The sequence below is a fragment of the Saccostrea echinata genome, unplaced genomic scaffold (genome assembly GCF_033153115.1).
Source record: "Saccostrea echinata isolate AGI-Se365-2 ecotype Australia unplaced genomic scaffold, CSIRO_AGI_Sech_v1 ptg000025l, whole genome shotgun sequence".
NCBI classification, from domain to species: Eukaryota; Metazoa; Mollusca; class Bivalvia; order Ostreida; family Ostreidae; genus Saccostrea; species Saccostrea echinata.
Genome location: NW_026889774.1, coordinates 18,823,675 through 18,843,140, shown reverse-complemented (window position 1 = coordinate 18,843,140; position 19,466 = coordinate 18,823,675). Strand labels below are relative to the sequence as shown.

Sequence of the window (19,466 nt, the reverse complement as noted above, 5' to 3'; positions counted from 1 at the left end):
ATGGCTGCGCCCATTGAGAAAGTTACGAATTCGCTAAATATACAACTGAAGCCTCAACAGCTGGACATTTTGCAGTGTCTGCTTGATAGGAAGGACTGCATGGCAGTTTTACCGACTGGCTTCGGTAAATCATTACCTTATCAACTACTTCCGTTGGTACAACGAGAAATCGGCCGCACTGGGATTGTACTTGTTTGTTGTCCCCTTGTTTCGTTGATGAAAGATCAGGTTGAGAGAATAAATGCAATTAAAGGTGTAACGGCCGCATATAAAGGTATATTTTATTTTATTCCCAGTTTTTGCTTCATGACGTTTTGTAACCCACTTGCGAACTGATATTGCTATTCAACAGGTCTGGTACAATCACTAGAATTATCTACGTAGCTTGAAATACCTACATAGCTTTATTTGCCTACCTGAGGTAGCTTTATTTAGCTACTTAATCAAACTTATTTCTGAAATTAGCATTTTCCTTATGAAGTGCAGAAAATTGCACTTTGATGCAGTGATAATTTTCAACTTTGAACTCATCTGAAAATAATTCATGAAAAAATCACTCATAGAGATGTGTGTTTTTTCTGCACAATTGCAATCAAAAAAGTTCTAAAAGTTTTGGGGCTATGTACAACAGTTAACTTGTGACCAAACAGTTACATCCAGAATGAAATAGCAAAGAAAACCAGTTTTGGTTAACATGAGCACAATGTAAAGTAATCATACTTATCCACGCCTCACTGCACACAAGGTGGTGTAAAGTTACTCAAACAATGGAAATACATCTTTTCCTTAAAAATGTTCAAACGCAACAATGTTTAAACTATCTCTGCTTTGGATTGCTTTTTAAATAATTCCTAGAATAAATATTACTAGACATTTATTTGCGACTTTTTGTCTTCTTAAAAAAAAAAGCAAATTGTGAAAAGTTGCCCTAAAATAGCTAAATAAAGCTACCTGAGGTAGCTCAATAAAGCTACGGTAGGTAATTCTAGCTACGTATGATAAATGTACTGATTGTACTGTACCTGTTCAAGAGGAATTTTCTATTCAAAGGAATTATTTAATTTAACAAACACGAATATAACATGAATATAATTTATGCAGCTTTTTAAAACACTTACTACCAAACAAATACATAAAATATAACACGGGGCATCAGTCATTAACTCAATATTTGAAAATTGAGACAGGATAATTGATCTTAATCTTGGTTATACTTGAAATACTATTGAAACCTTGCAGAAATTTTATGACTTTATATGTTTAATAAATACCAAGTTTAAAGTTTGGCAAAGAGAGCCTTAGTTTTGTTCTGCCATGTATGGTAAAATATTACAATAAACTTTATATCTATGGTCTGCACAAAAAAATATCATTCATATGCTTGTTTTCCTGTGATCACCTGCTGCATGTCATCCACTTAAGCATGCTAAAAGCATTCCCTACTTTTTACAGGTCAAGGTCTAGATAAAGAGATTTTGAGTGGCGAGGTAGACATCATATTTGGAAGTCCGGAGTCACTGTTAGGTGAATGGCGGGCTGAACTACAGCAACTCAATGTCACTGCAATTGTTATAGATGAATTTCATTTAATATCAACGTGGTAAGAATTTTTAAAATACATTTTAGTTTTGATATACATTCAAAGAATTGTAAAATGAGGGAAGAAAATTTTTCTCAATATGCTTCATGAACTAAAATATTGTAATTATATATGTTATATGTTTATGCCCATTAGGCCCTGATTTGGTAATAAATTCTATTCTTATGTATTCATATATTTCAGGGGACAAGATGATGAACATATTCACAAGAGAGCATTTAGGAAATGGTTTGGTGTCTTGGAGAATTACGTTCCATCTTTCCAAATGCGTCACTGCTTGCCCTTAGTGCCACTTGCACACTGAAAGTACAGAAACGTGTGTTGAAAGTGGTATCCTTTAAGCCAGATTTTACATTTGTGTACTTGTCACCGGACAAAAGAAACATCAAGTATGTTGTAAAGAAAGTGGCAAATGACATTGAAATGGCAATGACATGGTTAGTGGATGGACTGGTGAACATGGGAAGTCTATTTCCAAGAACACTAATTTATTGTAAATCAATTAGTGATGTGGCAAAGATTTACGATTATGTGTCAGACGAATTACCAGAGGACTTGTGCTCAAATATAGCTATGTATCATTCAGAGACTGAAGAATCTATCAAAGAGACTGTGTTATTGTCCATTCGGGAGAAAGAGAGCCCTATAAGAGTTATTGTTTCCACTAATGCTTTGGGTATGGGGGTGGATTTTAAAGATCACACAGCATTATTTTATTTGGTTCACCTCATTCTATACTTGAAGTGGTGCAGGAAATTGGACGTGCTGGGAGAGATGGTGAAAAGTCTGTGTCTTTGCTACTTTATAATTCCCATCACCTTGCCCGATGTGGCCCAGAAGTAAAGAAACTCTTTAAGAGCAATGACTGCATAAGAATACAGATGATGGAATCATTTCTTAAGGAAAGTGAACTTGATAAAGTAAAATCTTATGCAGGAAATTGTTCATGCTGTGACGTATGTCAGAACAACTGTTTATGTGGGGATTGTTCTCAACTGCCATTGGAGAAATTGTTTTTAGGGAATCATGTAACTTTTCCCAATGATCATGAAATTTCAGAAGATTCTGACTCTTGAGAATAATTCTTCTCGACATGGGGATAACAAGAATTCTGTGAGCACCAATTATGGCCCAGCTCTGATTTGAATATACACTTTCATGTTAATATACAAAAGTTCTTTTAAAGAAATATTGGCATGGACAGATGCAGGGATAAACAGGAAGTTGACATCAAATTCAAACAAAAATGAATCCCATCATATGGCATGCTTAAAAAAAGAGCGTGCTAAAATTTCAGGCATCTGCGAAGAGTAGCTGCTGAGAAAACATGTGAAAATTTGTTAAGACAGACACAAACATAAACGCACAAGGTAAACCAGTATACCCCCCTCTCCTTTGGGGATATAATAATTATAGGAAATGCTAATAAATTATATTATTTGGACATTTGGTATGATATATTTTGTGAAGTAATTTACAGGGTTCGAAATTCACTACATACAACTCGCAAAACGCGAGTTAGAATTCCCCAATTGCGAGTTAAAAATTAGGTAACTCGCAAAAACTTGCGAGTTGATTTTTTTTGCATTGAAACTGTAACAAAATTATATAATATGACAGAACACAATGCCTTTGATTTAAATCAGTAATTTAAATAAAAGTCACACTGTAGTTGTATTTTGTGTATTGTACAGTAGTTACTTTTTCCTTAAATTTTTATATAAATTTAACTTTATATGAAAATTGCGAGTAGTCTTATAAAATTGCGAGTTCACTTTCTTGGTACTCGCAATTATTTGCGAGTTGTAATTTTAGGGAGTTTCTAACCCTGGTAATTAAATATTCAATAACATATATCTGCATTTTAGAGTTATATATTAGACAATTACTGCTGGTTTTTTGAGGTCAATACGATGATTTAGAAACCCGAGGAGTACAATATTCACCGAGCCCGAAGGGCGAGGTGAATATTGTACTTCGAAGGTGGCTAAATCGTCATATTGACCGAAAAAAACAGCAATAATTGTTTTATTATATGATTCAATGATTAAATAACACACTCATTAAGCAATCCATGCCATCTTACTTGTTCACATCTACTGAAGTACTAGCCCAACATAATGAAAGAAACAGGGTTAAAAAACAGTTGTATTATTCTGGAATTTTTAAATCTAGGTTAGGTGCAATGTAGAAAAATAAATGTCAGGCACATATATAGGATTGATTTTGAAAAAGGGGGCATTAAAAGGAAAAAATTGACAACTTATTTGAAAACAAATCTTTGACCCCCCCCCCCCCCAAAGAAAGGAAAAGAAATCTCCCAAATCAAAATTTTATTTGGTAGAATGTAAAGGTCCATAAACTTTTCGAGGGAACTTTCATTGAAATTTTTTATCCTTAAAATTTAAATTAAAACTTAACATTCTCAAAAGTTGGAGAGAGGGTTAGGCCTCCTGCAACCCCCCCCCCCCTTCCCCTGACCCCTCACCCAAGAATCTATGTGCCTTAATGTTAAGTTCGTACGAGTGGATGTCAGGTGCAAGTGAAATAACTTTCCAAAACTATTTGCATCAATTTGGAATTTTCCTATCTATTTTTGTTCCAATGTAGAATAAATAATTCCTTATACTGACCTGAAGATCATGTGCAGGTCAATATAACGTAGTATTTTTCTAACATTGTTGGATCTCAGCCAATCAGAGAGATGGGAATTATTCATTCATATAATAATCATATTTACTGAAAATAAAATAAAAGACGCTATTCTGGGACTACCGGTAATCATATTTATAGCCAAGTGCTGAAACATTGCATAAAATATTTTAGATCAAACATTTAAGAATTTTAATGAATGAACAAATATTGAAACCATTATTATAATAATCAACATCATTTATAAAGCTTTTTATCTTAAGACTGTTGCCTATAATTGATGCCACTTGTAACACCTTCCATGCTATATTGATATAGTTACATACTAAAACAAATGCTCATTGACTAAATAATGAATAAGGTACCGGTATGCATCACAATTTCACAGTCACATAGTTACATACTAAGACAAATGCTCATTGACTAAATAATGAATAAGGTATGCATCACAATATCATAGTCAAACGAAATTGGCAAGTTCAAAATTTACAGTCTCTTAGTCTTCCATATGGTGACCATGGTCTATGGCGATGCAGCATGGTTGACAAGCCTTGAGAACAATTTGAAAATGGATTCCTGTCTAAACCAGTTGTTTTTACTTTTAACTTCCTGTTTTCATTTTTCTGTAAAATGTTATTCTCCAGTAAATCCTTTATACTTTCTCAACATCAGTTGCATAGGAAGGAAGATGATGAAATCCTTTCCTTTGGCCAAATTCACCTGCCTCTTCGAACTGTTTTGTGAATTGTATGAGCAAAGGATACTCTTTCGAATGTTTCAGTATACTTTCCTTAGTTTTGTGCCCAGTACAAGAGGCTTTGCTGTCTCTGTTAAGCATTTCAATGTACTCATCCAAAGCAATGTTGTTATTCTTGCCACCTTGGATATTCACAAATCTGTTTGCTATGAATCGTTCCTCCTGGTCAGCATTAAGAAGTCCTGAGGACAATGCCGTAGTATGAATGGAGCAAATGGAATATTTGATTTTATTTGTTTTGTGGTAAATTGGAAGCTCATACTTTGCAGATCGTACGCATCTTCCACCATCCCCCATATCTACTGCACTGTCAAACTTTCGATGGAGCATAACAAGTTTAAAAAGCATCAACACATAATCATGCAATTCATCATTGCTGCATTCTTTCTTTTTCTTTGTCTTACTCAAAGAGACGTCATGAAATCCAGACTCGTGAGCTTTTAAAGAACTTACTCTTTTATAGTCCTTTTCAAAATGATGACATTTAAAACGACCATTTTCTAATGTCGAAGTCCAGTAGTTTTCCTCATGCTGAGGATTTTCTAGAACACTCCTTATTTCCTCACAAATATCTTGACCATCTTCAAAGAACCATTTTTCCACCAGCTCCCTACACACGTTATTCAACCACTGAATGCTGTCATTGGGTGTCATTTGTGAAAAATCTGGAAGTGGAAGATCATTCATGTCTACCGACCCCAGCTTGTCCATAAAGAGCACTACACAGATGGCATCAAGAATAGTATAATAAAGCATCTTGTATGCTCTGTACGCATTCTTTACTGGTCCTTTAGCACTTCTATGGCCCAAAAGGTTCCTGTAGTAGTGGGCAGTACATGGGTCACCTGCCATGCCAGTGCTGTATGTAAGCTTATAAATGGCCTGCAAAATTAGATTTAATAAAATTTATTCATTAAAACAATATTTTGCACCTAGGAAAAAAAATGACAGAACTTTGAAATATAAGCAATTTAAATGAAGTTCTAACAGAACGTAGTTAATCTGTAAGAAGTAAATCAGTAAGTAAATATTCACTGACTGCCTTAAAAACTTTTTTTTATTTTATAGAAAGTATTTTATAAGACTTAATAAATAGTAACTGTAAGGATATAGGTAATTTTCATTTAAATTTTACTTACTTCGAGAAAATTCATCAATCTGTGAAAGTCTTCTGATTTTGAAATGAATCCCTCTAGCCGTCCTTTTGATGTCAGTGAATCCTTGAGTGCAACCTGTGCACACTGTATTCTCTCATCAGTGAGACGACCCCCTTTAAAAAACGTAATGCATAATACTGGCTTTCAAAATGTTGCATATTTGGCTGCTGTGGTTCAAGATCAAAGAATATAATTAACATCTTGATTTGTGAATATCATCAGTTTACACATCTTGGATTCATTACATGCTTTTTCACTATCAAGTATAGAGTCAGATTTACCAAGGTATTTAAATGCCTCATTGACATACCTCCAAAGAAAATAGCATCAACAACCTCTTCATTCTCTAATGGGACATACAGGTCGGTAAGATGTCTAAGGAGCCGAATCACTTCGTCCGTTTTATTTTCATTCGTATCAAAGAGTCCCAAAGAATACTGAAAAAAAATCACCTCTGGTTAATCATATTATCTACATGTACAAGTTGTAAAGTTAAAATTAATGATTTTATAGAATGTGAATCTTACTTTAGTTTTTGTTTTTGTTTTTAGTCCTGCAAAAGCTGAATGTTCATGATCCAAGTGCTTTAGGAAAATAGTCTCAAAGTGCTTTGACACTTGGGGAACATGTCTAATAATGGCTGAAGCAAAAATAAATGTTAGTTCCTTCAATAACTGTGTTTGTTCGAGGACAGAGGGAATGTATGTGAGGTTTTCTTCGTATCCATTTGACCCCGCTGGACTGGTGGTGGTGTACCTGTCAACAATGGCATAGATTTGGAACAAATGGAGACTCTCTGTTTTTCTGTCACTGGTTCGATAAGAAGGGAGAATGTCCTTGTCCCAATTGTCACCCACCAACTGGAATTTTTTGCCAACCTCTTCCTTGTTGGTCCATTTTATCTATAAATATTTAATTCTTGTGTAACATATCTTTTGATTTGATAAAAAAAAAATTTTGTGTTGCCTACGTCACAAAGTAGTCAAAAATGTATCAATCTGCTTGTCAACACATTTAAAATTTGTACAATTTGAAGGCATTTTTGAAGGGCAAAAAGTCCTAGTTTTTATTAAGTGTAATGACAAATATTAAATTGTTATACGGAGTGCATTTCATAGCTACTAAAGATATACTTCTATAACCTTGGTTGGAACAGTTAATGCTTTTTTGTAAGCCACTTTGCAGTTTATAAAGTGTAAATTCATTTAGTAAATAAATGTATACTAACTATACCTAACAATACTTGTACAGTTAAACTGTCAACATGTATTATGTTACGTGTGTTAACTTTAAACAAGAAGAGCTGCAAAAAACATAACCTCCCTGGAAAAAAAAAATTACCTTTAGGATTTTGAGTTCTTCATCCAACTTATCCTGCCAACTTGTCAGTTTATTGTGAAGTGTCTGGGGATGAACACATAGTCCAGCTTTACAAAGTGATTCAATGGTCTGTAATGAAAATAACAGTTTAGGTTTGATTTCCTTCATTTCAAGCAAAGGTAATAATTTGAATTTTTGAAGGCAGAGGGAAAAGAACCTTGAAATCTTAAATTTAAGTATCCTGCAGCCCCCCCCCCCCCCAAAAATGCACTTACTCTTTGAGTACAACCACCACGAGCAAGGATAAAGGCTGTTATGTAGTGCAAAGCGGACATCTCTTGATTTCTTCCATGCAAACATATAGCACTGGCCTGGAGAGCATCACATGAAAGAAGGGTTTGCTGAGAATCCCTGGGGGTGGATTTTGCACCATGGATGATATAACAGAGAGAGTATTAGGACATCTGTTCTGAAGATCTTTACTCAGATTTTCCCACTGAAAGTTAATGAAATCTTCATATTCTTTTTTTTTGAAGAAATGAACCAGACCTTCGATGACAGATTTTGCTACACTCATCCTCTATTATTTTAGTCACTGCATTCACCACAATGTTGGGATTTTGCTGACATAAAGTGTTCACAATAGTCTTGTCTACATTTTTGTTGTCCAATATGGCTTTACATACAACTTTGTGTGAAGGAGATACAACAAGCACAGACTTTTTTCCACTTGGGTAATTAATTGACACCTACAAAGAACCAATGATAAAATTTTAAATCCTATTTTGTCCCTAATACAAACCAAATTACCATGTATATTTAAACATCTTTATGTGTGATGAACTGCTATCAATTCAGTTTTTGAATAGATTAATTATCCAAATTATTAGATTTCATTTTTACTTTTCAAAATAAATATGGATATATTAAGTATTATAAAAATGTAGAATAATTGATTGAATGACTTATACATGCATATCTTAGTAGGAAGAAATGCAGTCTTACCATATCAAGCTGGAAAATTGTAAACTGGTCAGAACAAACAGGAAACTCTTGAAGTAATTAACTGGAAATAACTGCAACAAATAAAACAAATAATAACTAACAAATACAACAAAAGGCCATAATGCTCATCTGATTCATGCTCCTGCTGTCCTTCAGAAGATTTGTTTTATAATTTTTCCCCTAATATATTCCTTTCTATAATTTTGATCCCTTATGTGGATCCATCCTAGCCCCTAGTGGTCATGACTAATTTGCACTTTAAGCCAAACTTTTCTAAGGGATATGGGGACTGAGTCCTACTAAGCAGTCTATTCATAATTTTAACACACTTTGAATCCACACTGAATATTTGCAGTTTAATCCCCTGTACATTGTAGAGCTTATTACAAAAAACAAAAAACCAAAAAAAAAAAAAACAAAAACAAACAAACAAAACAAAACAAAACAAAAAACAACCTATGTCAGATAAAACTGTATTATTGTGGCCAAATGCACCCTACACATACCCCTGGGGCCATGAATCAAAATTGAATCTACACTACCTGTGAAAAATGGGGGAAAAAGACAATGGATGGATGACTGACAAACTTTGATCAAAAAAGCTCTCTTGAGTCTTTGCTCAGGTGAGGTAAATAACAAAACATAAAAAAGAAAGTTTAATGAAGTCAACCAAAACAGTCACATGTTAAAATGCAATAAACATGATCAATCTGGTAAAAAAGAATTCCAACAAAACTAAAATGTATTTCATGTATAATAGCTTTCACAATAAATGAATGTTTTGGATGACCATTGAACATGAAGCATGCATATAACAACATAAAATTGAGAAAAGTCTCACCTCTACTTCCCCTTGACCTTGAATAATCTGGTTAGATTTTTCAATTTGTTTTTCAATATCTGAAATACATAAAAACCTATTAAAGCTATGAAATAAATTCATGATGACATTTATTAGAGTTTATGATTTTTTTTTAAAATTAATGATACACCATATTTACACCAAATTTGCATATTATACAAAGTTGATTTTACCATGATTTAATTTGAAATTTTTAAATAGTTACTCTGCTAATGACCTATCATTGATTAAAATACCTCCACTGGGGGGATCTCTTATGTCCACAAAAGATAAGGATTTCCTTGCTGGCTTCTTGTTTTCTTTGTTAGCAGGAACTGTAATAGTAATAATATGAATTAGAAAAGACTAATTTGGGGAATTGATGTACTGATAATTGATATACTGATAATTCTTATATATCTTATGTATCATGTCTTATGCAAACACATCCCCCCATACATGTGTGATCTGTGTCTGGCATTTTGGAAAAAAATCATTAGGCACTTCAGAATACATTTACATGAATGAGGAGGCTGGAGCACAAGTTTCAAATTCAAGCAGAAGATTTGACACTTGAATTGTTCCTTAGTATCATTATGCACTAGAAAGGCACAATAAACATGTTCAAATACATGTATATTTAATTTATGTATTTCGTATCCACTTGTACAAACTATTTGGAAATTTGACAACATTCTTAAACAATCACTATGACATTTATTAAATTATCATACAATTAGTCTAATCTATCATACCATTCTTAATTGTCATACCATTTGGATGTGGCAACATATTCCTAAACATGGATTCAGCTAAGGTATCAACAGACTTCTCTGCTTCACGAACAGACACCTGCTGATTTTAAAGAAAAGAAGAAAGCTTGATTTGATTCCATTTGTCCACCATATAATTAAATATATGAAAAAATAAACCTTATTATTAACTGTATGGAAGTCAAAATCTAGATCATGTAGATTGCTCAATTATATAATCAGTATAGGCAGGATAAATTTGTCCCCTCTGCAATGTACTGAATTGAACAAAATTGAATTCACATATTCCATGAAATCAAAAAATTCATATAGTTAGTGTCTGCTGTCCAATCCTTTTATGTTTCATTCATAACAATTAAAATATTGTAAAAATTAAAAGTCGAAAAACTTAAAATATTGAATACCTGTTTCAAGATGTCTCTATCAAGGGTACGTTTTGTGTTGTCCCTAAACACGCTTACTGGCGCCAAATTCACTGGAGTGACTTTTCTGATTTGTACTAAAAGAGGATCTGTTGTTGCACACACTTCTGATTTTGAACACTTCTTTAATCTATCCACTGAACTCTTTTGTTCTCGCTTCGTGACAGCAAACGATTTACTTGGCGATGGCACACAAACCCTGTATCTATCCAAGGTAGCATTCAACGACTTTCTGAAATGTTCTCTCATACTCACAGCTTCTCTTTCTATTTTAAAAACTTTTTGGACATTTCGAAAACACTTTTGGCATACACCTGCGTTTGGAGGAAATGTGGTCCGAGTGTCCTCAGGAAAGCCACAAACATTTTTTATATCACCCACTCTTTCGGTTGTAAGTCTTAATTTTTTGTCTACATATTTGTGAATCACAACTTTTCCTTCGTTGTCCACTGACTTACTTATGAAAGAGAACCCGCAAATTACGCATACCATTACCGAGGGGATAAATTTTAACTGGCGTCATGGGCGCCGCCATTTCGTCCTTTCGGATCTAAATTTAACTTTCATAACGTTCGGAACTTTTCTTGAGTTATCGAGTTGCGGTACCTTCAAAATTTTTACCAGCGTTGATTTCATTGGTTAATTCAAAGGTCACACTGAGGTGACCTCGGACGGGGTGTTGTTAGATCTTGTATTGAAGCGTATCGTAGAGGAGCGAAAATTACAAGTCTAATTTTAATTAGATTGCTTTAACTCGCGCATGCGTGCGTCGATTGCCTTCTTTTGGCATCTTAACTCCCCTCCCGATGCTGCCAGGGTTTGTCAAGATTTTCTCGCAAACAATAACATTTATCCACTTGACTGGTCTCCGTCAAGTCCATCTTTTTCGCATCAACCGTCTGTGGGACTAGGGGACGATAAGGTTTAAAATGTCCAAGCTGGTCTCAATCAACTAAAGGCTGCCTTCTCGGAAGGGTTGAATAATATCCCTATTAGAAAGATAAATACACTGATGAACTCCATGCATGGGAGAATCAAGGCTGTGACAGATGCGCGAGGGAGACATGTGAGATAATGAGAATTTCATTTTTCACTTTTGGGGAGTACCGTCATATGAGTTTCAATAACTCATGAATTGTTTGGGAAAATCAAATGAGATTTTGGTTACATTTTTATTAAAGATAATTTTAAATGTTAGGTGGGATAACTGGAAAATACGTCTGAAATGTATAACCTTATTTCACCTAAAAATTTTACCCTGCGTTTCTTTTTCCTTTCAGTATATGAAAACGCTTACGTTGCTCCTGTCGAACCTGTAACGGGAAATTCATCACGAAAGACTCAATGAGTCAATAAAAATTCCGACGGACCGACCACATACGACTTACCAGACCACTTAAGTTCTCTTATGTCTAATGTTTCTGATAGATTATCAGTAAAAGAGAAGCCTTTTAGCCCAGTATTCAGAATTTTTTGTTGAACCCGATGGACGGGTATGTCAAACAGACCTTGTCCAACACAAAATTAAGCTTAACGTTGAAACAGCTGTACACATTCCAGCTAGGCGGTTGCCTATACACCACCGCTTAGCAGCTAATGAAGGAATAGACAAAATGCCCAAGCTCAAGGCCTAGTTGAACCAAATAAATCGCCAAGGGCAGCACCCATCGTATTGGTTAAGAATAAAAGACAATGCCACTCGATTTTAGAAAAACTGAACTTGAATACAATAAAAGAAAGCTATTCCTACCCAGAATGGACGATTCTCTTGATTCGATGCCAGGCGCCAAGTACTATTGTACACTAGATCTTGTTCAAGGTTTCTTTCAGGTTAAAATATATGAGGAGGACAATCCAAAAACGGCTTTTGCCACTCACAGCGGGTTGTACCACTTTCGTGTAATGCCTTTCGGTTTGGCCAATAGTCCTAAGTCATTTGAACAACTAATGGAACTTGTGCCCAGTGTTCTACAATGGGAGCGTTGTCTTATTTATCTTGATGACATTGTTTTCGGAAAACGTTCACAGAAACTTTAAACAATTAGAAACAAGTTTTTGATAGGCTCAAGGGTGTTAACTTAAAATTAAATCACCAAAAATGTACCTTCTTTGAAGGTGAGGTACGATATCTAGAACACAGTGTCTGTCGACAGAAACAAATGTGATTCAGAAAAATCAGGGCAGTCTCGGACTGGCCGACGCCTGGGTCAGTCTCTGAGGAATTTTTTCGACAATAGCTTTTTGGCTGATGCAATTAACACAGAAAAACAGAAAATTTTCATGGAACGAGGAGTGCGACGCTGCATTCCAAAACGTAGAAGCTTTACTTTCAGCACCGATCTTGTCCTATCCGACACGCCAAGGTCAATTCGTGTTAGACCCGGATGCGAGTAATTCCAGAATAGGCGCGGTCTTGTCGCAAATTCAAGATTGCGAAGAACTAGTCATTGCTTAAGCTTGTAAGACCCTTTCTTGTTCTCAGCGAAGGTACTGCACAACCTACCGAAAATTGCTCGCCGTACTTTTCATTTAAAAAACATTTACCGTTCACGGTAGCTCAGTCGGTAGAGCCCTCGCTCCGTGAACGGGAGGTCGTGAGTTCGAATAATGGGTAGCAACTGTTCCCTCGCCATGCGTTCGGCACTTTGGAGTGAAAGTTGCGGGTCCTTCGGATGAGACTTTAAAAACCTAGGCCCTGTGTCACGGCAGGCGTTGGCACGATAAAGATCCCTCACTGCTCAATGGCCCTGAGTGCCGAGTAAAGGTCAAAATTTGAAGCCCTTCACCGGTATATGGTGACGTCTCTATATGAGTGAAAAATTCTCGAATGGGACGTTAAACAACATACAATCAATCAATCAGATATTACAATGAAGCGCATTGAAGTGGTAATTTTTCTTAGATTGAATAGAAAGTCTGGGTATTTCTTATCGAACGTCAATTGCTACATGATAACACGCCCATTTCTTAAGAAACGAGTAAGAAATATTCGTCGTAATGCTGTAGGAAATCTCACTCTCTGCGAATAGCAACGTCATTTACACTGAAATGGAGACTTTATAAAGTTAGAAGAGAGGGTTAGAGACCCTGCTTTTGTAAAACACATATTGCAATATGTACATAATTATGGATGTTATTAGTAACATGTTTACTAAAGTTACCACAACACATCTATCGGTCGAACTCGATTTTACTTGGTGTTTATGTAGACTGTCAATTTGATTGGCTATGTTTATTTCAGTATCTATACTTACCTGCATCGAACATTTAGCAATATGTCACGGACTCCTACTACTGTGCCCGAATTATTTTTAGAACGAGTTATTTTCCCTAAACTCACTCTCTAATACCCGACATCCGGGTACCTCAGTTTATGTTCGGGCAGCCATTTTGGTTTCACGCGGGTTTTTTTCTGCGGTGAATTTTTTCAGGCTTTTTACCTACTACTTTGCGTATATCATTCAAATAATTGGTTTAACCTTTAATTCTAAAGTTTTTGATCGTTATTTTGCTTTTTAGCCGTGGTTTAGTTTGTGTTTGTCGTTTACTTTACCGTAAATTACTTAGGTTGGTACTGACCACGTGTAGTAATTGGTAAGCATTGCAGACGAATCCTATAAAGCATGCAAGCGATGCCAAAGAGAGATGTCGTGCATTGACGATCAAGAAGAATGTTATCGGCATCGTTCATGTTCAGAATCTAGTCCTTGCAGGGTGTGTAAGACTTGGTCGAAAGATAAACGGACCGCGGTTACGTGCATGATAGAAAAGCATAAACAACAAAAAAAAAGCAAGAAACCTGCCACGGTGTCTAAAGCCCCCGAGGAAAAGAAGACAGCGACACAGTCAGATTCTTCTAAAGGTAAGAAAGTCGCTCTGCCGGGGGATAGTCCTCAGAAGAATATCTCGAGTATTCAAGTAGCTGAGTCTGCTGTGGAAGTTCGGAACGTTCTGTCCTCAGAACAAATTCCTATAGCATACAACGAACCTGCTATGGCCCGTCATTCCTAGGACATTTTAGACCATTGTTCGGCCGTTCCGTCCTCGGAACACGAGAGCCCTAGCGTTAGGCCAGGTCATTCCCATGACCAATCAAGCCAGAATATTGCAACTCTAGTTGGAATTGAATTTTTTTTTTCATTTAATAAGGATCAGACATCACAAGGGCAAATGCCCTTCATGTTTCCCCCATGGATGATGGGAAATAAGCAGGATATTATAGATAAAAGAGTATCTGAATTGTTGTCAAACAAGTGCCTGCCGAGGCCCCTAAGGAATAAGACAGAAGCAAGTCTGGCACTAAGCACAGGAGATTTAACAAGTTTCAACCCCTGTCAGATAAAGTTTCAGATTCTTCCGAAGAGTCTGAAGATGAAAGAGATGTTGTTCGCATAACAGAGTCATCAAATGAGTTTGATGAAGTAGAAAATCGCTCCGAGACAGGTCAATCAACTTCTCTCCCTTGTACTTCGAAAGTTGACTGGAAATGCTTCGTTTCAAGAGTTGCATCAGACCTAGGCATTCCTGTGAAGGAAAAGAGGGGAGAGACGGAGTACAAGTCTTATGTCTCCGAGCATCTATTAATTCCAAAGGAGGCTAAACAGTCTGGTCTGCCTTTGGAAGGCTCAATCGTGCACATATTGGAAGAGGTTGATAAAGAATGGCAGGACAAGGGAAAGATTAGATGTTTTCGGTCACATGATGACTAGAAATACATGGTGGATGAGGATCACTTTAAGAAGTTTTGTACCTCTCCGCAGTTAGATGAGAATATTGAAGAAGGTATTATGAGTTCTGCAGAGTCAAGAAGCCAAAAGAGTGCAATGCCTTATAAGTTTAACAATAAGACATTTGAGTCTACAAATAATGAGTTAAGAAGAATGGACACGAGCTCACGACTCTTGCTTAGACAGATTTCTTCTGGCTCATTGATTACTACATACTTAGACAGAGCAGTGTCTGACGAAGACAGGCATGAGGCTACCCAGGCTTTATCTCAGGTTTTCCAGTCAATGGCAGATGTGACTGCCAGAGTGATGTTGAACTCTGTTACTATGAGAAGGGGTCTTTATCTTAAAGACATGGCCTTCAAGAATAAAGCAACTGAAAATGAATTACTGCGTCAATCTGCAATTGGCCCAAAATTGCTTGGTGGAAAGTTTTTTGAGGTGTTGCATACACAGCAAAATGTGCCACGTACGTATCACGTACGTTAAACGTATGTGATACGTATGTGACTTCACATACGTATCACATGAAAAAAGCACCACGTACGTTAAACGTACGTTTTCACACATATGAATATCATGCGTGACACGTACGTTAAACATACGTATTGACTACCATACGTTACACACACGTTGCACATGTACGTTATTCATACGGTTCACGTATGAATAACGTATGTGTGCAACGTGTGTGTAACGCATGTTTTAAGAAACATGCGTTTAACGCGTTTGTTAAATAAACTGCTCATATGATATATGTATAAGTTCCATACATTGAACATTTTTTTTCACATACTGTAAACAGGTTAAACAAAAATGATTCAATTCATGCATTTGACATAATTTTCTTCAAAGGCTTATTTTCTTTTCATCTGTTGAATGATCCACATTTTGAAGGTACATATCTGGTTATCCTTCACCTCAAATTTCCTGATCCTTATTGCTCTTAAGGCAATCACAACAAAAGACATATTCAAATCTAAGCCAAATTTAATGTTGAATTTTTTGAACATCAATCTATTCTTCTGCAATTCTCTTTTATCTGTAAAGAAAAAGAAAATATTAAATGAATTTGCATAAGGAAAAACACAATTTTTTGATCAATATTATTTTCCACATATAACTCCTGGTTGATTCCCTATAGAACTAAAATATAGAGTTGAATAACTACAGTTTTTTTTTATTATTAATAATCTTGGTCATTTAAACTAGACTTTTCACAATCCTCAAGTATCTACCTTATAATCCTCTACTTGACAAATTTAAAATTGAAGTATTGCAAGTGAACTCAGAAAATAAAACTTGTTCATCATAGTTATGAACTTAGTTTGTTTGCTTTAAACTCAGGAGGAGCATTATATAGATTTTCAATGAATCGATACATAATAACACTATATGATCAATGAAGCCTTGCCCTAACACCTGAATCACTTAAATTACCCTGGGGCCATGAATTTCATAATTTTAGTAGAAGACTCAATGCTTATTACAATCATGCTAACAGTTTGCTTGATGTCCAGGTTTAAAGAAATTGCATTAATTTTGATGGTTTTAGCTCCATCCCTTTGGCCCCAGGGGGAGCAGGGACCATGAAATTCACTATTTTTGTTTCCATTCAACCACAGATGCTTTATTAATTTATGCGATACAAACTTGATCCCCAATTGTGGCCCCTTCCTACCCCCGAGGTTCATGATTTGAACAAAATTGAGTCTACACTACCTGATGATGCTTCCATATTAACATGACTAATCATGGCTTTTCTGTTCTTGAGAAGAAGATTTTTTCCTATATATTTTTATGTAAAACTTTGATCCCCCATTATGGTCCAACCCTATCCTCAGGGGATCATGATTTCAACAAACTTGAATCGACACAACCTGAGGATGCTTCCATTTCAAAATGACTATTCATGGCTTTGCTATTCTTGAGAAGAAGAATTTTAAAGTTTTTTCCTATGTATTCCTATGTAAAATATTGATCCCCCATTCTGGCCCCTCCCTACCCCTGGGGGTCATGATTTGAACAAACTTGAATCTACACTACCTGGTGATGCTTCCTTATCAATATGACTAAACAAGGCTTTGCTGTTCTTGAGAAGAAGATTTTTAAAAATTTTCTTATATATTCCTATGTAAAACTTTGATCCCCCATTGTGGCCCCTACCTACCCCCGGGGCTCATGATTTAAACAAATTTGAATTTACACTTTGACATACAAGGTTTCCTATAAGTTTCAACTTCTTTTGGTCCAGTGGTTCTTGAGAAGATTTTTAAAACATCCCACTAAATTTTCACTATTTCTTAATTATCTCCCCTTTAATGAGGGTGTGGCCCTTTATTTGAACAAACTTGACTCCCCTTTACCCAAGGATGGTTTGTGGCAAATTTGTTTGAAATAGGGCCAGTGGTTCTGGAGAAGAAGTCGAAAATGTGAAAAGTTTACAGACAGATGGACAGCTAGACAGACAGACTACAGACAAAATGTGATCAGAAAAGCTCACTGAGCTTTCAGCTCAGGTGAGCTAAAAACAGATAGCAATAGGTCATGACTGACTCAGGTTACCTAATTAGTTAAAATCTTTTTTTTGTGATTTACATGTAAGTCAGCTCATGCAGGTGCAAATATTGCTTATCACAGATATAAATACAACAGTAAAATTTTAGACATAACCATATGTCTAACAATTAAATTCTATATAATAATAATAGAACTTACCCTCAGCATTAATCTTTCATAGCTTGGCATGGACCTATATGTTTTTGTGTCTGTTCAAAGTGTATACTTTTTGTCCTTGAGGTAAAAAAAATTGCATTTCAGACTTGTAAAGGAAAACAAACAAGATGAAAAATTACTTATTTTACTGATATTCAGATAACATTTAACATTTTCTCCTCTTGTGATTTAAATGTAATGCACATCATTACATGTTATATGTAATTGCAAGTCTAAAAGCAATGGGATCAGAAAATCTGATTTCTTTTTAAAGAGTATTACCATAATGCTGGTTAAACTTTCAGAATCTGTTTTTGAAGTCCAGACTTGGCATTTAGGTGTTTACATAGGAGATGTCAGAGCTTCAGCCACCATCCTGGAGTGTACATTTAAAATCACATAAAAAAATCACAATCTCATTAAAATACATTAATTATATTCATAAGGACTGTATGAAAAAGACAAGTGAAAAATAAGTGTTACACCCTGATTGCCCTAAAAGACAATTTATATTTCCTCTACATGTTTTGTAAAGAAATACATTGGGTGGGTGGAACTTTTTCCATCACGGGTTTTATTTGCATCTTATTGGTAGGCTAAAAAAAATCAGTTACAATAAATATTTTTTATAACAATATGTTTTAAACCTCACCTGAATTTTGATATAATGTGCCAGTGTTGATTCACACCTGGGCTGGGGTGCTGACCAAGACAGCTGACTGCGTCAATATTTTCTTACTTAGTTTACATTACGTTATACACTAAAATAAAAGAAACACGCCCGTTAGTTTACATGCAACACAGTCTGAAATATAAAGTAATTAAATAACTGTTGATGTTATATATTCCTCACCGTTATCCTAGCCCTCCATACACTGTCTTGCAGACGTCAGACTTCTTACCAGTGACGTCACCCGTAACGTAAATAATAATTGGAGGTGAAAATTCCGGAACGTATATTTTACATATTTTAGTATTATGCGGACGCTACCTACTGTATAATTATCTAATATCTATATAGGTGAATTCCATTTGAGTTTTGTTGTGAAATTATCGTGATTTTCTTTTTTTTTAATTCAGCTTTTGCTCCTGAATTCGGAATGATTATATCTACCGATGATCGAGTTCAATTTTATGTGCCTCTACCGATATCCGATATACACATTACGAAATTGGTGTACTTGTAAAGTTGTATGTAGACTATGTTTTACTGCTCTAAGAGTAAACTATACACCAATGCGAACTGATTACTCCATGTCAAACATGCAAGTGGACGTAAGGTAAACAATGTGAAATAAATTGGAACATTAAAGACGCAAAACACGCACAAGTCAACAACGCACACACCTGTGAGCTTTCAGAGGTGATTGGGTTTTAATCATCGATCATGCTATGATATTATTTTTTGAAAAAAAAATAGTTTAATCTTTAAAAATATATTACTATATAATGATTAAAATCCATGCAACTTATGATCTAGGGTCCCGTTTTAAGAGG

The 19,466-nt window shown here is 35.4% G+C and overlaps 1 protein-coding gene, 1 long non-coding RNA gene and 1 pseudogene across 2 annotated transcripts; 1 reads left to right on the top strand and 2 right to left on the bottom strand.

The window, feature by feature from the left end:
* Positions 1 to 2,443, top strand: LOC133192926 (ATP-dependent DNA helicase RecQ-like). The gene is made up of 4 exons (XM_061328930.1): positions 1 to 274; positions 1,453 to 1,600; positions 1,784 to 1,850; positions 1,943 to 2,443. The coding sequence occupies exons 1-4, from the start codon at positions 1 to 3 to the stop codon at positions 2,441 to 2,443; spliced, it is 990 nt and encodes a 329-aa protein (XP_061184914.1).
* A 2,461-nt stretch (positions 2,444 to 4,904) lies between these two features.
* On the bottom strand, positions 4,905 to 9,009 carry LOC133192924 (uncharacterized; annotated as a pseudogene).
* A 7,223-nt stretch (positions 9,010 to 16,232) lies between these two features.
* Positions 16,233 to 18,758, bottom strand: LOC133192677 (uncharacterized). The gene is made up of 4 exons (XR_009721855.1): positions 18,622 to 18,758; positions 18,252 to 18,345; positions 17,973 to 18,047; positions 16,233 to 16,296 (listed from the first exon to the last, which is right to left on the bottom strand). It is a non-coding gene; the product is annotated as an uncharacterized LOC133192677 (long non-coding RNA).
* Between the last annotated feature and the right edge of the window lie 708 nt (positions 18,759 to 19,466).

Excerpts from the sequence above, each read along its gene's own strand:
- LOC133192926 (XM_061328930.1), top strand. The coding sequence starts at position 1 with ATGGCTGCGCCCATTGAGAAAGTTACGAATTCGCTAAATATACAACTG. Across the intron at positions 275-1,452 it reads TGTAACGGCCGCATATAAAG|GTCAAGGTCTAGATAAAGAG; the intron begins GTATATTTTATT and ends TACTTTTTACAG. Across the intron at positions 1,601-1,783 it reads TTTCATTTAATATCAACGTG|GGGACAAGATGATGAACATA; the intron begins GTAAGAATTTTT and ends CATATATTTCAG.